This window comes from Anoplophora glabripennis, unplaced genomic scaffold (assembly GCF_000390285.2).
Source record: "Anoplophora glabripennis isolate ALB-LARVAE unplaced genomic scaffold, Agla_2.0 scaffold614, whole genome shotgun sequence".
Lineage (NCBI taxonomy): Eukaryota > Metazoa > Arthropoda > Insecta > Coleoptera > Cerambycidae > Anoplophora > Anoplophora glabripennis.
The window spans coordinates 188330-213987 of record NW_019416778.1 but is presented as its reverse complement, the minus strand read 5'-3'; the positions used below and the strand labels follow the sequence as shown (position 1 = coordinate 213987).

Here is a 25658-nt window from a genome sequence, read left to right as displayed (position 1 = left end):
ACCGGTGTCAATCTCTCACATTGACCCAAGCCAACATTCTTCCACCCTACCATACCTGCACAGAGGGCGCCAATCCTCCGTACAAGTATAGATAATCTACGGTCACCGGCCGCGGGATTCGAAACCCGGGCAGTTAGACACATCGATTTAAGTACTGACGCCTTAAACCGTGCGGCTATCGACCAATTGTGAATAGAAATAACTAAATTCGACTCTTTGACTGAAGCAAAAGGAAAATTTATTCTTTGCATAACTACTTAGATATGAACAAACATTTCTACTATCAGAAGTGTGGTAAAAAGGTCAATACCAAATTTGCTGCAAAGGCTACCAACAGAAAGCTATAATATAAAATTTAAATGTACCTACAAAAAATATATATATATTTTGTTTTTTTGTGGGTACTTACGCTCTTGATGTGCTCAGCTAAATCAGGTGGCATTCCTTCGACAGCTGAGGTATAAAATTGTGGTTCCCATCCATAAATCTGTAACAAAAATCACATAATAAATATGCAATGTGGGATCCACTATACAGTAAATGGAATTAATGATTCTTATTATCTAATATTCTAAAAAGGACAATTGGTTCAACTACTCCAAAAATTATTAACGATTGAATATATCGTGTAAAAAAGTTATTAGAACATGACGGGTAAAATGAAGTGAAGCATCAAAATATTGTCGATTAAATAAAAAAACTGTTAAATAGAAAATATACAGGGTGTTGCATGACGTACTAGACAAACTTAAGGAACAAGCATCCGAGGTCATTCTGAATAAAAAATGTTATAATATATATATGGGTTCAATTCTCCGTGGTTACCGAGTAAAGCTTAGAAATACTATTTTAATATTCAATCTCGCTAGCTATGAACATGTTAGTTGATAAAACAAGTGATAGTTGACATGTTGACAAAGTTTACATTTATGGATTTTGTGATGGAAATTCGCGAGATGCCCGTAGAGAGTATCGGCATTTGGTTCTGTGTTTCGACATCTGCGAACATAAATGGTTCAACAATGCCTACTAACTATGAACGTCCTCAGCAGCAACATTTGAATGAGCCTGAAAACATTTTGCAGATAATTGAAGACAGTCCAGAATTAAGTATCAAGAGAATTTCAGCACGTACGAATGTTCTTCTTTGGAGAGTATAGCAATATATTGTATCCTTATCACGTATAACAACTTCAACATATGGAACCGCATGACTTACTTTCACGGGTACATTTTTGTCAATGGATTCAAGCACCGCCCCAATTAGTAAGACGTATTTTATTTACCGATGAGTCGCTGTTTACTGGAGAAGTGAACAATATGCACAACTCTCACAAACGGTCTTATGAGAATCCTCATTTCAAAAATGAATTTACTTTTCAACGATGATTTTCTATAAACGTCTGGTGTAGCATAATTGATGATCAACTAATTGGGTCCTCCTTTTTGAAGAGCGCCTTATAGGAGAAGTCTACACCAACTTTGTACGTAATGAATTGCCAGGTCTATTGGAACATATTATTAATATACTTACAAGACAAGAAATGATCAACATGATGGAGCCCCTACTTACTTGAGTCGACTAACGAGAGGGTATCTTAATGAAACCGACATTAATAGGTGGATTGGTGTGGAGGACCACATTCTTGGTCACAGAAAGCCTTTAGACTATTACTTGTAGGGCCATCTTAAAAGCTTAGTCAAGTGGTAGTAGTCAGGAGCTTAGGCAGATAATTATTGATAAATGTCAGCAAGTGAGGAATAACCCGGAGAATTTTAAGAATAGCCACTCAATTTATTCTTGGGCGTGTAGGACAGTGTATTAATGAAGGGGGACATTTTGAACAACATATAACGTATGTTATTTTTCTTTTGTTGTCATTTTGTTATTGTTATTTAAGACAATCAAATCCAGTAAAAGTTTAAAGTCTGTGTATATGTAAATACTTATTTCTAAACTTTAACTCGGTACCAGTGAGAATTGACCACAAGTATATTATAACTTTTTTACTCAGCATGACCTCAGGAACTTGTTTCTTAAGTTTGTCCAGTACGTCATGCAACACCCTGTATATCATTATTAACAAAAGAGAACCGACACTTACTTGACAGCAGATGGAATTTGAAACTGAAACTGTTATCGCAACGTGTACGTAAATAAACTTACCCTGTTCAGTTTTAAAAATATACAGGGGGACGCGGTAATGTACCCATATTTTAGTTCAGGGTTGCATTTGCCCAACTGTTCAACGGTAGCGACGCACACCTTATCTGGTCCCAAAGTCTGGTTAAAATCACAGTTAACGTAATTATCTCCAGTCTGACTTGATTTGTATGCTGAAAGAAAAAAATATTTCCACAACTCCACATTTATATTTTTATTACGCCGTGACTAGAGTTGTCACTAGGGTGCGTAAATAAATAGGCGTGGTAAAGGGATTTACGGTGTTTGCGCGTAGACCGAGGATTGTGTTGCGTTTACTGTTTTTCAAACGTTGATACGGATTGCTACATCTAATGATGTTTATAAAAGTCTTGTTCGAACTGTAACCCTTCAAATTTAATAAAGGGTGTTCCAAAATTCACGCAAGAAGTAATTTTGATAGAAAACACAGGTTTTTAATTAAAATCGTAAAATTTGTATTGATTCTTAAAGTTATGCATGGAATAGCATATCGAAAAATGACCGCCTTGGCACATACGCACTCTTTTGTTGACATTTTCTGAAATATTTGAAATGACCGCTTTGCATAAATGCGACTGAATTTCGTTAATATAGCACTCAATTTCCTCCTTCAAGGCGTGGTTGGTAGTGGGCTTGTTGGCATTAATTTCAAAAAAAAAACAAAGAAAAAAATTAACGGCGTTAAATCGCATGACCTCTGCGGCCAATTCTGATCCCCAAAAGGGGAAATTACACTACCAGGAAATGACACTTACATCAAACAGTAACACGTTGTGGATACATTTGTTTCTCAACAATCACTCGTGGATTTCTTGAACCTCAAATGCGACAATTTTGTCGATTAATGAACCCATCAAGATGAAAATGAGGCTCATCGCTGAAGATGACCTTGTGTGAAAAATCAGCATCTATTTTTTTTTCATAATCCATTCAACGAACTCTTCGCTCTGCATGATCAGTAGACTTCAGTTCTTGAGTCAATTGAACTTGCATGAAGATGCAAATCTTTCATGAGAATACGCTGTAGAAAATTTCTTGAAATGTGCAATTGATCTAGTCTCCCTATATTTTTCAATTAATCTCTTCATAGCTGATGAAGTTAAATCACTCTTCCGACCATATTTCGTATGAAAATTGCGAATTGCAGCTGCCAAACCTTCATTTTTTCTTTTTTTTTGGAAAATGTTATATATTATTTACCAACCCAAAGAGAACGCACCGCGGAGCGGTGCCCTTGTTGCGCGCTGCTCGGTCCGAGGGCCGAGGGGCCGAGAGAAAGGTCTAGTCCGCGTCAGCGGACTTGCCTACCTTTCTAGTTATTTTTAACATATGAAAATGCATTGTTTTTTCTTGTAACGCTCCATTTTCAATACCCTGAACTGACTTTTCATCTTGCGTGAATTTTGGGATAGTATGAACAGTATAAAATGTCTTGTTTCTGAAACGATTTTGATCTGAAGTTCCCATTACCTTAAAAGGCATATTGAAACCCCAATGTATAAAAAAATTGACTTCTATAACTGTCATATTGGAGGTTTTCATTATGACTTACTATTTATATTCAGTATGAAATATTCCGATGTATGTGGCCAACAATTTCGATTATGTAGATGTGTGCTTTGAACTTTCCAATTAGTTTTTTTTATTTAGTTAGTCTTTACTGCCTGTACCTTAATTTGATTTTTTTGTGATTTATTTTTTCGTATATGTGTTTTTCAATCTGTGTATACTACTCAAGATTTACATGTTGTACTTCTGTTTTGGTTTACATGTTCATTGTTAATAACCTATCTGGTTTATCTTTACTTTTTACTGTTTATTTTATTTTTTAATTCCTGTTTCATTTCTAAAATATGTGCAAATTGTTGGCTTTTTTAATTTTTGTTGGTGTTATTCTTCGATTTGTTTTTTATTAATTTAATTTTCTGATCTTTTTCAAATTAAATATTTTTTTATTTTTGATTCATTTTTTCCTGTATTTAAATTTGTGTCAATAAGCAGATTAACTATTTATCTACATTTTTAATTTTTTGATAACAATAACGACGTAGCAATATTTTCTTACTCTAGATAATGTAACTATAAATTAAACCAGAGATAGAAAAAATTATAAATTAAGGCACGTTTTAGGGTACATTATAATGCTTTTTAAAATAAAATATGTGGCACTTTTCATTCACAAACGTGCAGGGAGGCCGTTGCAGAAGAAATTTTAATGGAACAGACACAGGTATGCTAAAGTCCGTCTCTCACTCATAACAAAATGAGGCGCTGATATTATTCTAAATATTTAAAATAGTTAATTTATTTTTAAATTTCTTAGCAACGCCACTGATTACGCACGCAAGTGTCAAACTCTAGACTTTGCAAAGTATATTATTAACAAAAGAAAAACATACTCACGCTCTAAAAATTTGTCCACCAGTTTCACCCATTTCTCACTGGTGGTGCGATTCGTAAGGTTGTACCAAATTAGAGAACCCTCTTCCGTTTCAGCTGAAATGGGACGAAATCCGAGACCAGGATTCGTACCGATCAAACTCTTATGTAATGTCCATCTTGGTTCTTTGTCGTCCAATGAGACGAATAGGGCCTGCATGCATATTGCGAACAAAGCCGCCAAAACTATGTAGAATATTGTATAAAATAATAGTAGTTGTCCTGCAATGAGAAAAAATACATCTATGTAGCTACACATAACTTTCTTGTTCAGTAAGGTACGTCGTGAGACGTGAATAATATTTTGATAAATATTCCGGGAGTACCTTGTATACATCTAGACAGACATTCTAATATACATGTCGGACAAGTGTTTGACTTATGACCAACCATTACCAGACGAATAACAACCAACTGTCAATATTTTAGAACAGCGTCAAGATGAACTTTTTTATAAAGGGTTGCTAATAGGTATGTATGTCGGCATCACCCTTGTAACCGCTTATGAAAGTAGCCACTCGAAAAACTGTCACCGTCGATGGAATGTCGAGGGCTTGTTTTTGTTTATGTTACAGAAATATTAGAGTACTAAATTGTTATCTCTTCAGGGTTAAGTTTCAGCCTGTGTGTGAAAGACCATCATTATCTAACTTTTGTAAACCCTTCCTTATATGGTCATGTTTGGTAAAAAGTAAACTGATAGGGTAGATGAATGCACTGGGTAACGCCCCCGTTATTATTTTTATTATTTTTATTTTTATTTTTATTTTTATTTTTATTTTTATTTTTATTTTTATTTTTATTTTTATTTTTATTTTTATTTTTATTTTTATTTTTATTTTTATTTTTATTTTTATTTTTATTTTTATTTTTATTTTTATTTTTATTTTTATTTTTATTTTTATTTTTATTTTTATTTTTATTTTTATTTTTATTTTTATTTTTATTTTTATTTTTATTTTTATTTTTATTTTTATTTTTATTTTTATTTTTATTTTTATTTTTATTTTTATTTTTATTTTTATTTTTATTTTTATTTTTATTTTTATTTTTATTTTTATTTTTATTTTTATTTTTATTTTTATTTTTATTTTTATTTTTATTTTTATTTTTATTTTTATTTTTATTTTTATTTTTATTTTTATTTTTATTTTTATTTTTATTTTTATTTTTATTTTTATTTTTATTTTTATTTTTATTTTTATTTTTATTTTTATTTTTATTTTTATTTTTATTTTTATTTTTATTTTTATTTTTATTTTTATTTTTATTTTTATTTTTATTTTTATTTTTATTTTTATTTTTATTTTTATTTTTATTTTTATTTTTATTTTTATTTTTATTTTTATTTTTATTTTTATTTTTATTTTTATTTTTATTTTTATTTTTATTTTTATTTTTATTTTTATTTTTATTTTTATTTTTATTTTTATTTTTATTTTTATTTTTATTTTTATTTTTATTTTTATTTTTATTTTTATTTTTATTTTTATTTTTATTTTTATTTTTATTTTTATTTTTATTTTTATTTTTATTTTTATTTTTATTTTTATTTTTATTTTTATTTTTATTTTTATTTTTATTTTTATTTTTATTTTTATTTTTATTTTTATTTTTATTTTTATTTTTATTTTTATTTTTATTTTTATTTTTATTTTTATTTTTATTTTTATTTTTATTTTTATTTTTATTTTTATTTTTATTTTTATTTTTATTTTTATTTTTATTTTTATTTTTATTTTTATTTTTATTTTTATTTTTATTTTTATTTTTATTTTTATTTTTATTTTTATTTTTATTTTTATTTTTATTTTTATTTTTATTTTTATTTTTATTTTTATTTTTATTTTTATTTTTATTTTTATTTTTATTTTTATTTTTATTTTTATTTTTNAGTTGAGGTTGATTTTGATCAACTCGAAATTCTCTTATGGGCCTCGTTGGGAAAGGACATTTCTGTTTAAATGTCCTTTTAAAAAACTCTGACCAGTTCCTAAACTTTGATTGGTCGCAATGTTCTACTACGAAAGGAGATGGTTTTTGTCTTACAATTCGAAGGTGTTCCGTCCAATCCTTTGGCGTCTCTGCTACTAGACGTTGATTAACTAAAGCCATATTTCGATCACATTCCATGTACGAATGCCCACGAATTGGAAAAATAACTGTGATACTTGCTAATCTCTTTTGTTCATGAACCATGTAATAAAGAAGCCGGTGAAATTTTTATTTTGCCCGTCACAAGAATCGCAGAATATTGTGAGATGTTCGACATTTTCATCTAAATGAGAGTTGACAAAATCATAGAGCATTGAACTCACTTCGTCGGATCCTTTTTTTGCTGTGGTCTCATCGTATACGAAAAATATAGAATCAGAACTAGAAAGGACGTGTATGTTGAAAATAAAGTAGGACAGTTGTTTTTTGTAATATACATCATTTGTACTAATGTTTGGCGTCTTTTAATTTTTTTGAAAATCTATGCAAATACTTTCACAAGTTTTTTGGCTTTCTTTACGAGCCTCTCGTTTTTTCTTGTAAATGAACATCTTCTTCTTGCATGGACATTCATCATTATTACTCTGTATGCTTAAACTAAATTCCATAATATTTCGTTACTCTCAGCGTTTTTGTTCTGACTATACCCTACGGTTGATAGTAATGTGCTCTACCTAACAGATGGCGGTGATATGTCAGTTTTGATAATTATGTGACATTCATCGTTATAGCCTGTACCCTTCAAATGCTTTAGGTTTTTTTTAAATCTACTACAATAAATAAAAATTAAATATACCTACAGGTACATTCAAAAATACGTGACGAAACAAAATTGCTTTTTTTAAGTGAAACACCCTGCATATTATTCCATATTTCAATTCTTCTCGAAATTCTGAACAAAATTCATATAGCACACCATATACTTCACGGTTTTCGAGATATCGAACTTCGAAAATAATTTTTTACTACTCTCAAATTTGTAAAAGAAAAAGGGCCCCAAATTATGGATATTAATATTGAAAAGAACACAGGTGGAGGATATTAATATGATTTAATTAGTTTTTAATTATTATTAGTTTTTTACAAAAATAAAAAAGCATGAAACGAAAAAAATTATTTTTTAATAAATGTCCTGATTATTTTAAATTTTATGAAAACAATAATTATCCCATAATAAAAAAGAGAGCAAACAAGTTTTAATAAACAACAAATATTTTCTTTGGAATTCTGTTCTATAAGGTGCTCAGTGTTCACCATTTACCTCTTGACAGTAATGAATTCGCTGAACAAAATTTTATAATGAATCTAAAAGAGTGTTGGGAGGAATAGTGGAAATTTCATGACATCCTTTCCTGCAACTCTTCTTTTGCGGCCTATTTTTGTAGACTACATTTCTTATGTGACTCCACAAGAAAAAGGGAAACTTAGCTGGCCATTCAATTGCCCCTCTGACCCAATCCATTTATCAGGAAAAGTTTCATCTAGATATGCCCGTACCAATCGTCCAAAATGTGGGGAGCCCCATCGTTTTGAAACCATATTTGTTCCGCCGGTAAATTGGGATTGTTATTGTTCGAGAATAATCGTCAAACCTCNAGAGAAACTCCAAAAATAAGAACAACTTGTTTATGTACATACAAATACAATGCTGCGAATCAATAACAAATGAAGGGTACAGGCTAATAACGATGAATGTCACAAAAACTAAATACTGAGATATTTACAGTTTTATCTTCAAAACGTTTTTGGTCATAAACTACAAACAATTTTTTCAAATGTTTTTATATATAAACTTTATTTCCTATTACAAATATTTTACAAAAATAATTGTATTATTTTAACATATTTACGAAAAAAAAAACTTCAAAATACTAATAAGTGGCAAAAAAACTGGGAAAAAATGATGAATGTCCTTAAACACTGATCTATTATTCGCAAACGTCTGAATATTCATTATCGCTACTATTATTTTCTTGAATGCGTGAAAGTTGCTCATAATATTTATTTGCTTCTGGAGCCACACAAAATCTTTTCAGTTCCTGCAGGTTTTGAAATTTTAAAGCTGACAGCGGTAGTCGGCTATGATACAGTCTATCTTGAAACTCAAATTCACCAGTTGAAAAATTTATTGCTTTGTTTTGTTTCTTGCGCGGAAGGGTTACCACGGTAGAGTTCCATGTACCATTGTAAGTTTCTCTATAAAACATAAGTTGAGGTAGATTTTGATCAACTCGAAATTCTCTTATAGGCCTAGTTGGGAAAGGACATTTCTGTTTAAATGTCCTTTTAAAAAACTCTGACCAGTTCCTAAACTTTGATTGGTCGCAATGTTCTACTACGAAAGGAGATGGTTTTTGTCTTACAATTCGAAGGTGTTCCGTCCAATCCTTTAGCATTTCTGCTACTAGACGTTGATTAAGTAAGGCCATATTTCGATTACATTCCATGTACGAATGCCCACGAATTGGAAAAATAACTGTGATACTTGCTAATCTCTTTTGTTCATGAACCATGTAATAAAGAAGCCGGTGAAATTTTTATTTTGCCCGTCACAAGAATCGCAGAATATTGTGAGATGTTCGACATTTTCATCTAAATGAGAGTTGACAAAATCATAGAGCATTGAACTCACTTCGTCGGATCCTTTTTTTGCTGTGGTCTCATCGTATACGAAAAATATAGAATCAGAACTAGAAAGGACGTGTATGTTGAAAATAAAGTAGGACAGTTGTTTTTTGTAATATACATCATTTGTACTAATGTTTGGCGTCTTTTAATTTTTTTGAAAATCTATGCAAATACTTTCACAAGTTTTTTGGCTTTCTTTACGAGCCTCTCGTTTTTTCTTGTAAATGAACATCTTCTTCTTGCATGGACATTCATCATTATTACTCTGTATGCTTAAACTAAATTCCATAATATTTCGTTACTCTCAGCGTTTTTGTTCTGACTATACCCTACGGTTGATAGTAATGTGCTCTACCTAACAGATGGCGGTGATATGTCAGTTTTGATAATTATGTGACATTCATCGTTATAGCCTGTACCCTTCAAATGCTTTAGGTTTTTTTTAAATCTACTACAATAAATAAAAATTAAATATACCTACAGGTACATTCAAAAATACGTGACGAAACAAAATTGCTTTTTTTAAGTGAAACACCCTGCATATTATTCCATATTTCAATTCTTCTCGAAATTCTGAACAAAATTCATATAGCACACCATATACTTCACGGTTTTCGAGATATCGAACTTCGAAAATAATTTTTTACTACTCTCAAATTTGTAAAAGAAAAAGGGCCCCAAATTATGGATATTAATATTGAAAAGAACACAGGTGGAGGATATTAATATGATTTAATTAGTTTTTAATTATTATTAGTTTTTTACAAAAATAAAAAAGCATGAAACGAAAAAAATTATTTTTTAATAAATGTCCTGATTATTTTAAATTTTATGAAAACAATAATTATCCCATAATAAAAAAGAGAGCAAACAAGTTTTAATAAACAACAAATATTTTCTTTGGAATTCTGTTCTATAAGGTGCTCAGTGTTCACCATTTACCTCTTGACAGTAATGAATTCGCTGAACAAAATTTTATAATGAATCTAAAAGAGTGTTGGGAGGAATAGTGGAAATTTCATGACATCCTTTCCTGCAACTCTTCTTTTGCGGCCTATTTTTGTAGACTACATTTCTTATGTGACTCCACAAGAAAAAGGGAAACTTAGCTGGCCATTCAATTGCCCCTCTGACCCAATCCATTTATCAGGAAAAGTTTCATCTAGATATGCCCGTACCAATCGTCCAAAATGTGGGGAGCCCCATCGTTTTGAAACCATATTTGTTCCGCCGGTAAATTGGGATTGTTATTGTTCGAGAATAATCGTCAAACCTCTCGAATAATATGTTCTTCCAAAAGTCGTTGCAAATATCGTTCAGAGGTCAAATTTCTGTTTATAAAATGTCCACCAATAATGCCACCAAACATTTACTTTCTGTGGTCGTTGGGTGTTAACTTCCTCCATCCAATGTGGATTTTGCTTTGGCCAATACTCGTATCTACAATTGTGTCAGTTTACGTGCTTGTGACAAAGTTGATATTTTCGTTTAATTTATCCATAATAACTTCACAGAACTCGATTCTCCGATCATAATCATTTTCTCTTAATTCTTTTACGAAATGAATTTTATATCGATGTAATTTTTCGCGTTTGCGATTTTTTTTTAATTAATGTCATAATTTAAAGCCCTCTGTTGTGACGAATTTATTGAATTTTCCACCGCATCTAACTTGACATTCGAAGAATATTCTTCTAAGGAGTCTTTACCAGAAGTCTAAAATTTACGAAAAAGTTGTGCAGACAAAATAAACAAAATGGAAAAATTGACTTTTGTTGCAATCTGCGATATAAAGTGTTCTATTTAGTTTGCTTGCTAACATGAATATTATTTTATATTGAAAAAGATTACCTTTAGAAACTATTAATAAAAATATCATCAGAGTCCGCTTTTAGAAGATATATTAAATGAATTTTTAAGTTCGAGATGACCTGGAATATGTTGCTCTAGATGGAGTCAGATATGAACTTTCAATATATTCCTTAAGTTAATTTGCAAAATATTTTTTTTATGTGCTCGGCATTTTAGTTTGTTTTTAGTCGAAATTAGTTAATGAACACACTTACTGTTGTTTTTTGAGTTATACAGAATTGACATTTAGTTTCTTTTCGTTGGTTAAGTATGAAAAATTTTAAACATTTTTATTGTTTTAAAGAAAATATTAGATTTATGTACTTTTTATTAATTTGTGCACGAGATTAACTCATTTGAAATTTAAGAGCGTAACAATCCCGAATGTATTTTTCTGTTTTTGTTTCGAGTTTCTTCCAATTTTTCCGTTTTTTTTATAATTTTATGTTTCGGAAAATAACGAAAGGAATTTTTTTTCGGACTGCAAAACCTCTAATCTACAAACCTGCATGCCACTCTACGCAGTTTGATAATTAAATTTGCTCACATTTTATTATTTTACCTAGTTTTTATTTATATTTTATTTTATATTTTTGTGTGGTGTTAAGTACATATATTTGGTGGTTCAAATAATAATTTAGGGTAAAGTACAATAGGGTCGTTTCCAGAGAAAATATTTAAATCTATTAATTTTACATGAATTATAACAAAGTTTATAAAACTATTTGCAAAACTTTTCGTAGTTTCCACATACATATACCGGAAGTAGATGTAAGATAATTAATACAGAACCGACATATTTTTGTTATCTGGAATAACGTAATAAAATTCCATAACTTATTTTTTTCGTATATTTAATATACAGTGTGTCCCCGGATGCACCTAACTATACTTGTAATTTTCCTTATTTTGTATTTTAAGGGACAGTCATTCTCCATAAAAAGTTTTACTTATCCTGAAAAGTCATTAGCCATACTCAGACTTTCAAAATAACATACAGGGTGGTTAGCAACTAAGGAAACGTGAATTTGTGCCAAGAATAAAGTATTAGTTTTTTTAGAAGAATTTAAAAATGTTACCGAAAGAAGTTAACGTCGTATCTCATAGTTGATAGTTTTGCGAAAATTACGATTAAAATAATTTTATAAATTCATTAACACATAATTTATTGAATAAAAAGATAACAAAACCATTTTATGTGTTGTCCTTCTACTGTTACAAATTTTCTTCTAAATTTTTCATAAACTAAGTGAATTGTATCCTCGTTTATGTCGGTTATTGCTTCTGATATTTTCTCCTTTAAAAGATTTGTGGAGTCACTTATACGGCGTGAGTAAGGAAAACAGGTAGGTACTCTATAATGCTTTATTATTCGACCGTACACTCGAGAAAATTATCGATAGACTGACTTGAATTACTCCCCACGGTCATGATATAACGAAATTTATAGTTATACCATGCCCTACGGTCGACCTAGGGCTGTTAAATATTTGTCAACCGTGGGTAGTGAACCTGCCTTCTAGGAAGTGCCGTTGTATTTTCAACCCTTATGAATTCTTGGTAGGCCGGCTATTAGCATTGTCAGGTACCGGCCGCTACAGATTTTTCAATCATAGTTCGAAACTTATTTAGCTGTACATAATATCTGATATATCATTTCCGACGTATTTTGACCAGCTGAAAACGATACCGTAATTTATGCACAACCGTCCAGTAAGATACCTACTTTAGAAGCTAAGAATTAAGCGATTTTTGGGTCCATTGGGTCCCTAAATACAGATTTTACAAGATATTCGATCGAATGTTGGTTTATGATTCATTCAAAGCCATAAAATGGTTGTATCTAGAAATTTAATAACAAGGTAGGTATATTAAAAACATATAATTTCAGTGAATCATTCGTAATAAGGCTGGCGTTTTATAGACAAGAAATCACACGTTTAGTAAACAATAATAGAACAAGAAAATCCATCTAAACTATAAAAATGTTGAAAGGATTCCGTTAATTTTTCGCAGTGAAAGATCACGAAAAACATGAGCACCCACCACATAAACAGTGGAATGTACCTTTACTGTGTTGTCGAAAGTTTTGTAAAAATAATGTAATGATAAATATAAATAATAAAAATATGCTTTGTTCTCATTCTGAATGTATTGTCAGCTTGTAAACTGTTTTATACTGTCACTGATTGTGAGTTTTTATTCTTATTACCGTTATGTGTTAAACTTTTACAACAAATTAGTGTAATTTATTTTAACTGTGTATCTCAATTAATAAAATATATAACAACGCAAACAAAAAAGTAAAATGTTCAAATAAAATGAGACTACACGAACTATATGTAGTTTGACAAAAGTAAACATTTGCAATTTTGAGCTGATGCATCCTACAGGGTATTTCAAATTTCGGGAAAAAGTATTCGTAATCTCTCGCACCCTATAATATATTATGCTGAAAATTAAAATTTCAATAAAAAGTCTTATCTTAGCGTAAATACCGAGAAATAAGTGTATAGCAATTAAAAAAAGATCGTTAAAATCAGATTAGCCGTTCGTAAAAAATTAACTTTTTCCATTCCATTTTTAATGATGCCTTAATTATTATGTGTAAAATAAACTAAGCTAACTTGATTATAAATAGAAATCTTACTTTTGATATTTTATTACTTCACTGTAATACAATATATTTTTTTAAATAACACTTATTTTGCTTATTTCTGACATTAATGATTTATTCTGCCAAACTTTTGTTGTGTATTTTACATCACAAATAAAAAAAGTTATAAACGTGTGCCCGAAAACGCTTTGTTTCACCTTTATTTACATATCTCTTAAGATGCTTGATTGATGAAACTTGGACTAATGACTTAACTAACTATGGGTAAAAATTTTGGTACACAAATCTATCAACTAGTGACGTAGGTACCGAGAAACATCGTAACTGAGAGCCTTAGAATTCGACGCCACTGAATACTTTGGAAATTGGATAAGTACAGTTAACGTAAAAATAAGCCATTTTTAAGTTATTATTTTTTAAGCTCGTGAGTTAGTTCAACAAATTGGAAATAATTTCAAAACTAGTCGTTTAAAAAATATATAGAAATTGTTTGTTACAAATGCAATTTTAATACAACATAATCATCAGAAGTGGTGTAGATATTTTAAATATGTAGGAGGTTAATATCCTTCAGAAATTTAAAAATATTTTACCTTTCTGTGACACAAATAATATAAATAAATGTGAAATAAATAAAAGATACATTTTTTCTTAAATACCAACATCAATTAACCGCACTTCTCCAATTTCCAAATATTCAGTATTGCGAAATTCTGGGGACCTAACGACGGTGTTTCTTAGTATCTTCGTCACTGATAGGCAGTTTTGAATATAACTCGGCAACATTTTGCCCGTAATTAATTAAGTCATTGGCCCAAATTGCATCTTATAGTCCAGGAAATATAGAGTTTGACTCGACTTTTTGTTTCGGCAAGCTGAATTTATCACTATAGTTGCTAAATATTATGTACAATAACATATTAGTTTCCACAGTCATCAAATTGAGGAAGATTGTTTACAGGGTGGTTAATTGTATAATTTTTACGTAAATTCACGTTTTTCGCTTATAACTTTTTTCCGTACATTTCCACGAGAAAACAGTAAAGTAGTTTTTTTTTGTCTTCAAAAGACCCCCCATTTTTTGACTGTGGAAACTAATATGTTATTGTAGCATCTATAGTGATAAATTCAGTATGCCGAAACAAAAAGTCGCGAAATGTTCATTTCCCAGTTTATTTTCCTGGCCTACTTAATAGGTATTTAAATACATGTAACATTTTCTACAAATTTCAACACCCTGTATCTTGAAAAATAAACGTTTCCGGAAACATATTTATATATACTTTTTTATGGATTAGCGACTTAGAATCCACCATTAAAGTTTGGCAGAGTATTTCTTTACCGCCATGTATATGAACTATTTTAATCCGTTGATCTAAATAAAAGTTATGGTTGGTTTACATATAGTTTTGTGTAGATTATGGAGCACAAGTGGAGCCAGAAATTTTATGCAGTCTCACGAAAACTATTACAGATGTTTGAGAATGTATATAAATAGAACATAAATTACTTTTTTTTCTGGTGGAATTCCAACAGGGAAATTCCAAACATTGATATTATGTCAGTTCCAAAATTGAAATTTAAAAAAATATATACAAGCAATTCATTTATGTGTACCTACAAACCTGATTAATGCGTGGTAAAACCCTAATCTGCAGAGACAAGATTTGTTGGTTTACTGTTTCAGACAGTGCGATAAGAAGTTGGTTAAACTGCGTGAATAAGAAATTATGTAAAGCGTATTATAATTACTTGCATAATTATGGAGCTATCAGGCAAAACTATACGACAATATTTTAATGAGCATACAACTTTTTACATTTTCTAGATAAATGAAAATACTTATTATAATAAAAACTAGTATGTAAAAAATATATGTATATAAAATATATTACGTTAGATTTTGGTATATTGTAAATTTAAAATATGTCAGAACAGAACTGAGAAAATAAGAAAAAATAACAAAGTAAGAGACAGCTTGTAACTTGATACCACAACAGTGGTTAAAAAGAATTAAACGAGAAGGCTCACTCTGACTGAGTCCACACACCACAGGCGGAACATTTGTAAAGTCGCCACTGAAGATGCCTATTGTAAGGAACAGCGAAACGTTTGGAAGCATTGGATGCGACCAGTTGCAGAAGCCACTACGGAACGTCTCAGAGCCGCCTTAGGCCATCAGTGCGGACCTATTGGTTCTACTATGGGGTCCGCCCTCATAGAGTCTAGCCCGAGAACAACAACGGCAGGTTTTAGCTAAAGCTAAGATAGTTAAACTTAATTGCAACGGCATGACAACCCGAAAAACCATCGTACTTCAAACGCGTACCAAAAGCAACGCACGGTTTGAATTGTGTGCCATTTTTATTTGGAAGAGTGGGCAGCAGGGTCACATGATATAATAAACACGTAGCGGTTAGGCAAAATGGAGCGCTATACGATGGATGCGCGAATGACGATTGTGAAAATTCATTACAAGTATGGAGAGTGTGTAGCTGACACTGTGCGCAAATTATGTGGAATATTTGGTAGAAGGAACCGAATAAAAAAATTGTGAAAAGATTAGTTGCCAAATTTGAACAAACAAGTTCGCCTGCAGACAATAAAAAAACAGACCGGCCTCGTTCTGGCCGTACAGCCGTGTAGCGGAAATTCCCGTAACGTACGTATGTCATCGGTTACTGCAATTAAATATTTCAAAAAGTACAATCCAGTGGATTTTAATAAAAGATCTACATCTGCATCCATTCAAGATTCTGCTAAATCCAGAAACTGGAACCATACGACCATTTAATGTGCCGGAGATTTCTTGATTGAATGTTGGAGAATCAATAAGTGGACGGTGATTTTGCTAAGAAAATCATATTTAGTGACGAGACGAGGCGCATTTCCATATTAGAGGGCATGTGGACAACCAAAACTGTCGAATTTGGGGCAGACAATCACCGGGTCATTCAAAAACAACCACTGTATACCCAAAGAGTGACAGTGTGATGCAGTGGGGTGATTGGTCTGTTCTTTTTTGAAAATGTGGCTGCAAACGGAGTGACTGTCATTTGAAAACGATATCGAGAGATGCTATTGAACTTTTTGTGGCTTCATTTGGATGGCATGGATTTGGATGACATGTGGTTCCAGCAGGATGATGCCATCTGCCATACGGCACGTGAGACTATCCACTTGTTACCGCAGAAATATAATGGACGACTCATCTAACAGTGAAATGACTTGGCCTACGAAAGCCTGATACAGAATCTTCTTAAATGAAACCGAGTATGCCAAATGAGTTGCGGAGAACATCTGTCCGACATCTTCTTTCATATTTAATGGTAGTGTCTACCCTTTAAAATCATGTAAACAATTTGCCAACTTTTTAATTAATAAAATCTTTTCTTCATATGAAATCCTGCGTTTCTTTTGGGACACCATTTATATATACGCTATGTTTATTATATTCTCTTTGAACTATACTATTATTTGGTTTTTAGTTCATAAACAATAAAAGCAAGTACCACTATCCATCAAATTTAAATCTGATATGTTCTGTGTTAAATACGGATATTCATAAGTAGCACTGGTTTACGTAAGGCTGCTTTAAAAACTTTATACAAAATTAGTTAAAGCCTTACTTATAATTGGATTTGCTGTAAAAAGGTTTCACTGATGGATCGCTGCTGCTATTAGATTCAATTCGCACATTGAAAAGGATAGTGAATTTTATGGGAACAATGCTTTCGCGTTTAAGATATAAAACATTGATCACACTGCAGCAATAATGTTGTTACTTTGGGGGATGAGGCTCTAAATTTCGCACTTGGATATTTTTACTCATCCTCATAAATCTGAGTAATTAATAAAAGGGATAGGTAATGAATATTTTTCAGTATTTCTGTACATCTATAGTCTGTTTAGAAATGAAAGAGAGTAATAAAAGCTCATTATGTATGCAAATCGTAAATAGATGAGGTCTACTTTTAACAAAACTTTGTGCGATCGGACTGTACTAAATTGTAGCAGGTAGCTAAAATTTAATCCCCTACAATCCGTCTTTGTCTATGCCGCTTCAATTTCTCGGTCCACTTCTCTTATAAGTAAACAATATGAAAACAGCATTTCAAAACATGAGGCTACTTTAAGCATCATAACCGGGTTAAGAGAGTTTTAAGTAATTCAAATAAAATTATTCAATATTATTATCAAAATATTTATTTAAATTTAATGAATAGACTTTTATTCCACACAAAAATATATGTATTTTGAAAATTCAAATTATGGTGAGTAAATGTAGTGTTGTATAAATGTACAATAAAGAAAATAAAAAAGTTGGTATATTAAAATTCATCCTCTGAATAATCTGATCAATTATCTTCGTCTCCTAGATAGATAACGATAGGTTCCACAGTAACCTCAATTAAATTATCGAGTTCCCACATTTTCTCCTCTCCTTTTTGTACATGATGTATACATCTTTGCCAGTTATCTGCAGTTACTCGTTCCAAGGAATTTTTTAACGAAATTTTCACGTCACTTAATTTAAACGTCGTATTATTTAGCGCTACATCTCCTTTTACCTGCGCCCAGACTAATTCGATTGGGTTAAGTTCACAGTGATAAGGTGGTAACCGTACTACCGTTATTTGGCGATTTGTTGCCATTTCATCGATAACATATTTTTTCTGATCTTTATTAAGATTGACAAGTGTCAAAAGTTTCTTTTTCACCATATTTGTATCAAAAGAAATGTTTTTTTCCGGATAACCATTTAATTATATCGGCTTTCCTCCAAGCAGTCGTAGGCGTCCGCTTGGTCTGCCGTGAATGGTAACTGGCATTATCCATGACAATTACAGACCCCGGAGGAATAAGATCCAACATCTGTATAAAATACTCTTCGAAAACATCTGCGTGATAATCACCTGTATTTTTAGATTCAAATAAAAGTAAACCGCCATCTACAAAACCACTGGCATTACCTATATGTGTCACTATTAATCTTCGCCCTTTACCTGAAGGTGCCTTGAACCCTGTTGAAAGTCCATCCAAAAATGCTTGTCGAAAACTTTTTACATTTTTATCTTGCCATACTTTTGTTACAGTATATCCCTCGTTGACCCAAGTTTCGTCTAGATAATAAATATTCCTCCCTTCGTCACGGAATTTTCTAATTGATCTTAAGTAGGATCTTCGCCAACAAATAATTTCATCTTTATCGATAAGAACTGACTTCCAGTTCTGCTTTTCCCAGCAAAAATTCAACTCTCGTAAGACGGCCCATAATTTGCTTCTACTGATTTTTAGCAAATCGTTGTCCTCTGAAAGGTCACTTAAAATTTTGTTTAGCGTTGGTATTTCTTTTTTAACATAAAATGAGTGTACTTTAGTCACTAAACACAAGTCGAATTTTACTCTACTGCACTAACACGTCTTCGTATATTCAGCTCTAAGACTGGATTGATCTGTCACAATACACTGGCTCCTGCCCTATGATGTATCTAGTAAAATATACTAATGTACACTCATTACCTGTTAGCATTAGTGTTACCCGATAATTACCTGAAACGAAATATTACCACGCCCATGGCCGGTTCTTATCTCGGGGTTTTATTACTCTCTTTCATTTCCAAACAGACTATAGTAATTTTTTTGGAACATTACTTTTATTTCTTTCATGTTGGTAATTAAATTTCGGTAAAATTAAAAATAGTATTCTACCAATCAACGATCGCATTATCTCGAGCGTAGACGTAACGATTTATCATTGGTCATTATTACTAGTACCAATGGTGCAGTGTTGAGTCATGTGGCTCGTAAACATTTATAAAGGGTCTGTACCCAACCTATTTTGAATAAGATCAATTCACGGCCTACAAAAAAAAATTTTTTTTGGTTTTTAGATCGGACCTACCATTTTTTCCAGACTTTGATTTGCTCAAACCAAATTTGGATTGAATATGCAGTTATTTATCTGAGTAAATGGAAATATGAAAAATACCGACTCTATCCCGATTTTAATTTAGATAATACTAAAAGAAGGTTACATTGTCAAAAATTTTGTGCAGTCAACTGATTTTGTATTTGTATTGAATTCATTATTCACTTAATTATTAAATATTAAGCATCGTCCATACTAAAAGAAGGTTACATTGTCAAAAATTTTGTGCAGTCAACTGATTTTGTATTTGTATTGAATTCATTATTCACTTAATTATTAAATATTAAGCATCGTCCATCGACCCATCAGTGTTAAAAAGTGAAAGATTCCAGACAAAAGGTTTTTATTTTGTAATTCCACGATCGTGTCAGTGTAATTTTTATAAAGAAGTAAAAAATAAGAATAGCGTGCTGATTACATTATAAACGAGATTCTTATTTCTCACTTTGCTTAATTTTTTAGTTCGTTTAGTTTTACAATGAACCGAGAAAACAATGCATTTACTATTTCCGAACGTGTCGATATGGTGTTAGTGTATGGTGCAGCTAGAGACAATGCGCTCGCGGCGACTAGGTTGTACCGGGAACGATGACCACAACGTCACCCCCCATGTGCAAATAGAATCCTATAGTGCGTTCAGCGACTGCGAGATACGGAAAGTGTTGTTCGTCGAGGAGAAGGACGTGATCAGCAAGTGAAGAGAAAATATTTTGATCCATATTTGAAATTTCACTTACGAAAAGAATACGCAAAAATAGGACTTTTTCGTATAAGACTTTTCTATTGCAAATATCATTAGGAATCTGTAGTTTAATTTTTATAAATTATACACGCCACACCCTGTACAGAATTTTTAGAAAAATTATTTGAATTTAATTAGAACCTACCTTTTAAAATAAAGCAAAAATAAGGTTTTTTTCTACTGAAATGCTGAAATATATATAGATAAAAAAGCCTGAAAAGTGGTATGATGTAGGTATGGAAAATTGTAATCGTTTGTAAATTAAGTAACTGTTTTAAAGTTGTACCGTATCAAATTGTAAAAATAACAGAAACAACTTTGAATAAATTATTTGGGAAAATAATGGGAAAATTTTATATCCATTCAAATTACTTTCCTGTTACGGAACAAAGCATCTAATTTTGCTTTAAGTGGTATCATATTCACATTGTTAAAACTATTACACTTAATTTAATCCGAAATAATGTGTTAAAGTAGGTAATTGCAATTGTTACTTTCGATCTATTATGGCTCTGTTTGGACTCTAGCTTTATTAAAATACTTTACATTTATTTCCTTACCTATCCTTATGATCAGCTACTTTTGCCATGGCAGTTATATTGGATATTTTCCGACCTGATAGTTCTGACATAAGCTTGTTAGGGACAGAACAGTGGCCGCGTTTTTTTTACCTGAGACCTCAGTTAATCTCCTTACTTGACCAATCACATTTAGGATAGTTGAAATCTCAGGTAAATAATACACTGCTGTTGTTTGAGTCTGGTAACATTAAACATTTTTTTTTTCATTTGATTATTTAAATTATGTACCTATTGTAGATATTCTAATAAAACTAATAGTGACAATTTCATTCCATTTATCTACGAAAAACGATAATAGTACTATCAATAGTGACAACTAAAGCAAGAGGTGATAAGGTTAATTTTATTACTAACTTAACAATGTGAATAATGGCAATTAAATTGTTGAATGCTGACTTGTTGATTAACAGTTTATTATGAAGTTATTGCCTGGAGACTTAATTATGTCAGATCGGCAGATTTAACAAATATAACCTGTTGTTACAGATATTTATATGCAATAAAAATTATTAATTGACTTAGTAGTATATTATACAGGGTGATTCAAAATTAAGTACAATGAATTTAGGGGCATATTTTTGAAACTTTTTTTTTCTTATAAACGTGGGTCCAGAAATGCTTAGTTTTCGGTATACATGGTGTTAAAGTTTTTTATTTTGTTCGATTTTTTAGGATTCATTTCCAAACAGATTTGAATGTTGGCATAAAAGTTGATGTACGGAGGTTTTTTAGGAAGCTAAATTTAAATACGTTACTGCTAATGACGCTGTTTGTAGAGGGCGCCATCTATAAGGGTACGCTTGAATTAAATTGGACTTAATTTTGCGTTGATAATGACAATACTACTGTTTATATTAGTCAGCAGTGATTTTCTCGAAAACGGTTAGTTGCTAAAAAGTTAAAATTGAAGATCATTCCATTACTGATTAGAAGAATAAATGGTAAAAATAAATTTTAAACTTTTTCTTCGTAAATAGTTGATAAAATTTGAAAATATGGTGTGCATATACTTCATCAGCCAATACCTCGAAAATAGTTGGTCCGACGGATTTCGATCAAGTATACATTTTTTTCTCAAAATTGATAGGGGAATAAACGTACTAATACGAAACGTCAATATGCATTCAATTCAATCGTACCCTTATAGGTGGGGGCCCTCTACAAACACCGTCAAAAGCAATTGCATATTTAAATTTAGCATCCTAAACCCCATTTGTGGTTTATACCAATAAATTTTAGCGTACCCCAAGGTTCCATACTTAGCCCCTTATTATTTTCTATTTACATTCAAGTTTTAAATATATGTAATATTCATCATGAAAACTGGATTTTTAACGAGATTTTTGTCAAAAATTTGCTCGAGAAAAATGCAATTATTTTGAGCGCCGCAACACAATAATTGTCAATTTTAGATACTTATCAGTTACTAGCTTAGCATACTTAGATATTTGGTGTCGCGGACATCGAACATGTGACGTAAATATTTGTTTTAATACCCAAATATTAAGCAATATTACTTAAGCTCCTTCCACCTCGATGTTTTGCAAATAAAATGGTTTTTTAGTACTTACTGACTTATCACGACAATACGAAGAAACATTTTTAGAATTGCTGATTCTATAGGTAGCTTGGCCGACTTAGTTTACAAATATAACAAATCGTTCTACATAGTTACATACAATTTTCCTTAGCGGCTGTTATGTTACCACCATGTACTCATTGCTACTGTATTGATTATCTATTTTAATATGTTTGATGTTTGATCACAGTTATTAACACACGCACCGCAGGCAAACTATCTTTTAACAAAAATAAAACACAGTTAAGTATGATTCTAGAAAAATAAATAAGTTCCCTTAAATATTTGTTCACTAATAATTATGCTTAAGACTTAAACAATAACGTTTCCCTAAAACTGATGATAACTCATCTCACGATTTTTCTGTTTAATCAAAAAAAGGGGACCAAGAAGTGGACGACACTTCAAGTACAGCTACAAATATTCACCTCTTTTATGCAGGATGTAACTCGAGGACAATTCCAAAGGTTCCCAATCAGTTTTAACCAATTTAACCGTTTTTCAGTTTTCATGGTTAAATTAAAAATGCTTAGTTTTAGTGCATCCTACATTATCATTAAAAAATCTTCTCCAAATTTGTAATCGCCTTATATACATAATTAATTTAATATTAAATATTTTAGGAACTACATCGTATAGCCTCGCACCATAATTAATACGGCAATTGTCATTTCTGTAAACAGCACTATTCCATTTGAGTATTAATCTTTTATATGATAATCGACTCGGGCCTCACATATAGTTAATATTTTATACAAAATGACCGTTAGCGGTGTCTATTGCCGTATATCTATCACGCAATCAACAAATGTTTATGTTGACTTTGAGGTATTGAAAATATTAACACTTGTCATTGCCAGGAACGATGTTATCAATTTTCATCGACGCTAATAATTGCCCCTGCGTCATAACCACTAACAATACAAACTTAAAGCACGGAAAGAAATGAAAATAATAATTAAATGCTACCTACACTGGAATATGCCTAATTACCTGAAAAACATTTATAAATTACACTGTTCCGAAAATCAATAGCTGCTCGATATAGAAGTGTAACTGAGATGAGATGACGGCAAGACATCTTAATAAAATGTTATTATTTTCATTGTACAGGATGTCAAAATATAATAAAATGGATATCTAGCAATAATTTCAAACCCATTACACTAATAAAGTCAAGAATCTCAGCAGCTATGTTTTTTAGATGACAATGAGAAAAAATGCTTTTACTTTGGATTCATCGGTAGAGGATGGTAGTGACTTCTCCATTATATTCACAGTCTAATAGGTATTAGTTAACCATATTTAACCAGTACAGGGTCAAAGTACGGTCTCCTAATGTGACAGAGCTATTCCATCCATTTTTTAATCCATTTATTAGGTTTTACTTGTTCTATTGACAATAGCAACAAAACGAAAACCTTCCAAACTTGCTTTTGTATTTATTTACTTTTCTTAGTTTGAGACGATATTTCTGGTTTATAAAATAAATTCCTTGTCCCATCCCCTGGGCACAAGAGATTATTTATTCAAAATTTCGCCGAAAGTTGCGCTTCTGCATCATTCTGTGTTAATACGATGAAAACTTTTTGTAACTGCTGATTCCACCAACAGCTTTGCCTCCGTTTACAAGTGTTGGTCTGGAAATCGTTCAACACAAATATTAGCAGTTAACTACCAGTTTTAATCAGCGTTTCCATACGTTATCACAAAGTCTACTAATTAATTCTTTCTTATCGTATTGACAGGCTATTTTAGTAGGTTTATTTGCATACACACACCACAGGCACACTGTCCTTTCATAAAAAGAAAAAGAACCTACAAAAATAAATGACGCCACTTAAACATTTGTTCAGTAATTATAATTTTCATAATAAAAGACATAAACAACACAAACAAAAATAAAAAACATTTCCATAATGAAAACTGGTTTGGAACCAATGATTACTTAAAATTGGATCAGCAATTTTTCTGTTTACTGCAAAACGAGACGAAAAGCGAAGACGTCATTTACTGCCACAAATGTTCACCTCTCTTTATGTAGTATGTAACTCGGAGACTATTCCAGAGGTTCTTAATAAATTTTAACAATTTTTATTATTATTAATTTTAAGCCGTTCTGCAGTTTCAAATATTTTGCATATGCATTCCACCGACCATCCATCCAAATTTGTAAACACCCTGTATATGTTACATTGAAATCGTTAGCAAGGTTTGAATTTCAACAAATAAATTAACATTATTGAATCAATTTATATTAGAAAATCAGCTTTTGTAGAAGAACAGGAATTTAATTATGAATTGAACTATTCACTAATTATTTCCCATTTTTGCAAACGTATATCGCCCTTTTTTCTTTTTGCGCAATTATTCAGTAACTACTGAAAATATTTGAGACTTCCATAAAGCAAATCGGCGCCAGACCGGTCTGGCATCGTTCGGAATGCTTCCAAGTTTGAAGGGGCTGGACTTGACAAACATCATAAGGATAACGACGTTCCAATAAACTTCTTGTTAACGTCAATTTATTCTTCTATTTCTGGAATTTATTTGCGATAAGCATTATTTTTCTGGACTGGCGTTTCACATCTGTCTTGACAAATGACAAGAAATTAATTTCCCTTTGCGAGCATGAAAAATAATTGTTTTACTAGCGGGAGAATATTCTCCTAAGCAAGTGAACATTAAGTTAAATATAGATGCCTGAAGCAGAAGATATAGTTTTGCTCATTTTATACAGAATATTTCTGAAATAAGTGCGCTTCTTCATAAGGATCTAAAATGTCATATTTAGAAGACAAAAAAATTGTTAAATCAGACACAAAATTTCTAAATCGGCCCTGTTCTATACAGGGTGTCTCATAATTAGCTGCCAACCCTGAACAGGCCGATTCTATGATCAAAACTAAGTAAAAAAGTTCATATGAACATAGGTCCGGAAATGCTTCCTAAGGGCACAGGGACCCATTGAAGAGGGAGGAATGGAAATCATTTTTTTGCAATATCTCTCAATCGCGTTGTGATAAATGAATGAAATTTGGTATACACAGCTAAATTTTGATGAGCAATTTGATGGACTAATCCATTTATTTCCACAAGGTCCATTGGG

General features: G+C 31.3%; 1 protein-coding gene across 1 annotated transcript in view; it reads right to left on the bottom strand.

Moving 5' to 3' along the window:
* LOC108911081 (sodium/potassium-transporting ATPase subunit beta-1) overlaps window positions 1-25658 on the bottom strand; it is a 56966-nt gene that overhangs the window by 16336 nt on the left and 14972 nt on the right. Inside the window, exons 2-4 of the mRNA XM_023455444.1 lie at window positions 4589-4846; window positions 2168-2337; window positions 410-487 (exon numbers count right to left, since the gene is read on the bottom strand). Coding sequence (XP_023311212.1) covers window positions 410-487; window positions 2168-2337; window positions 4589-4846 — 506 coding nt within the window. The remainder of the gene's footprint in view (window positions 1-409; window positions 488-2167; window positions 2338-4588; window positions 4847-25658) is intronic.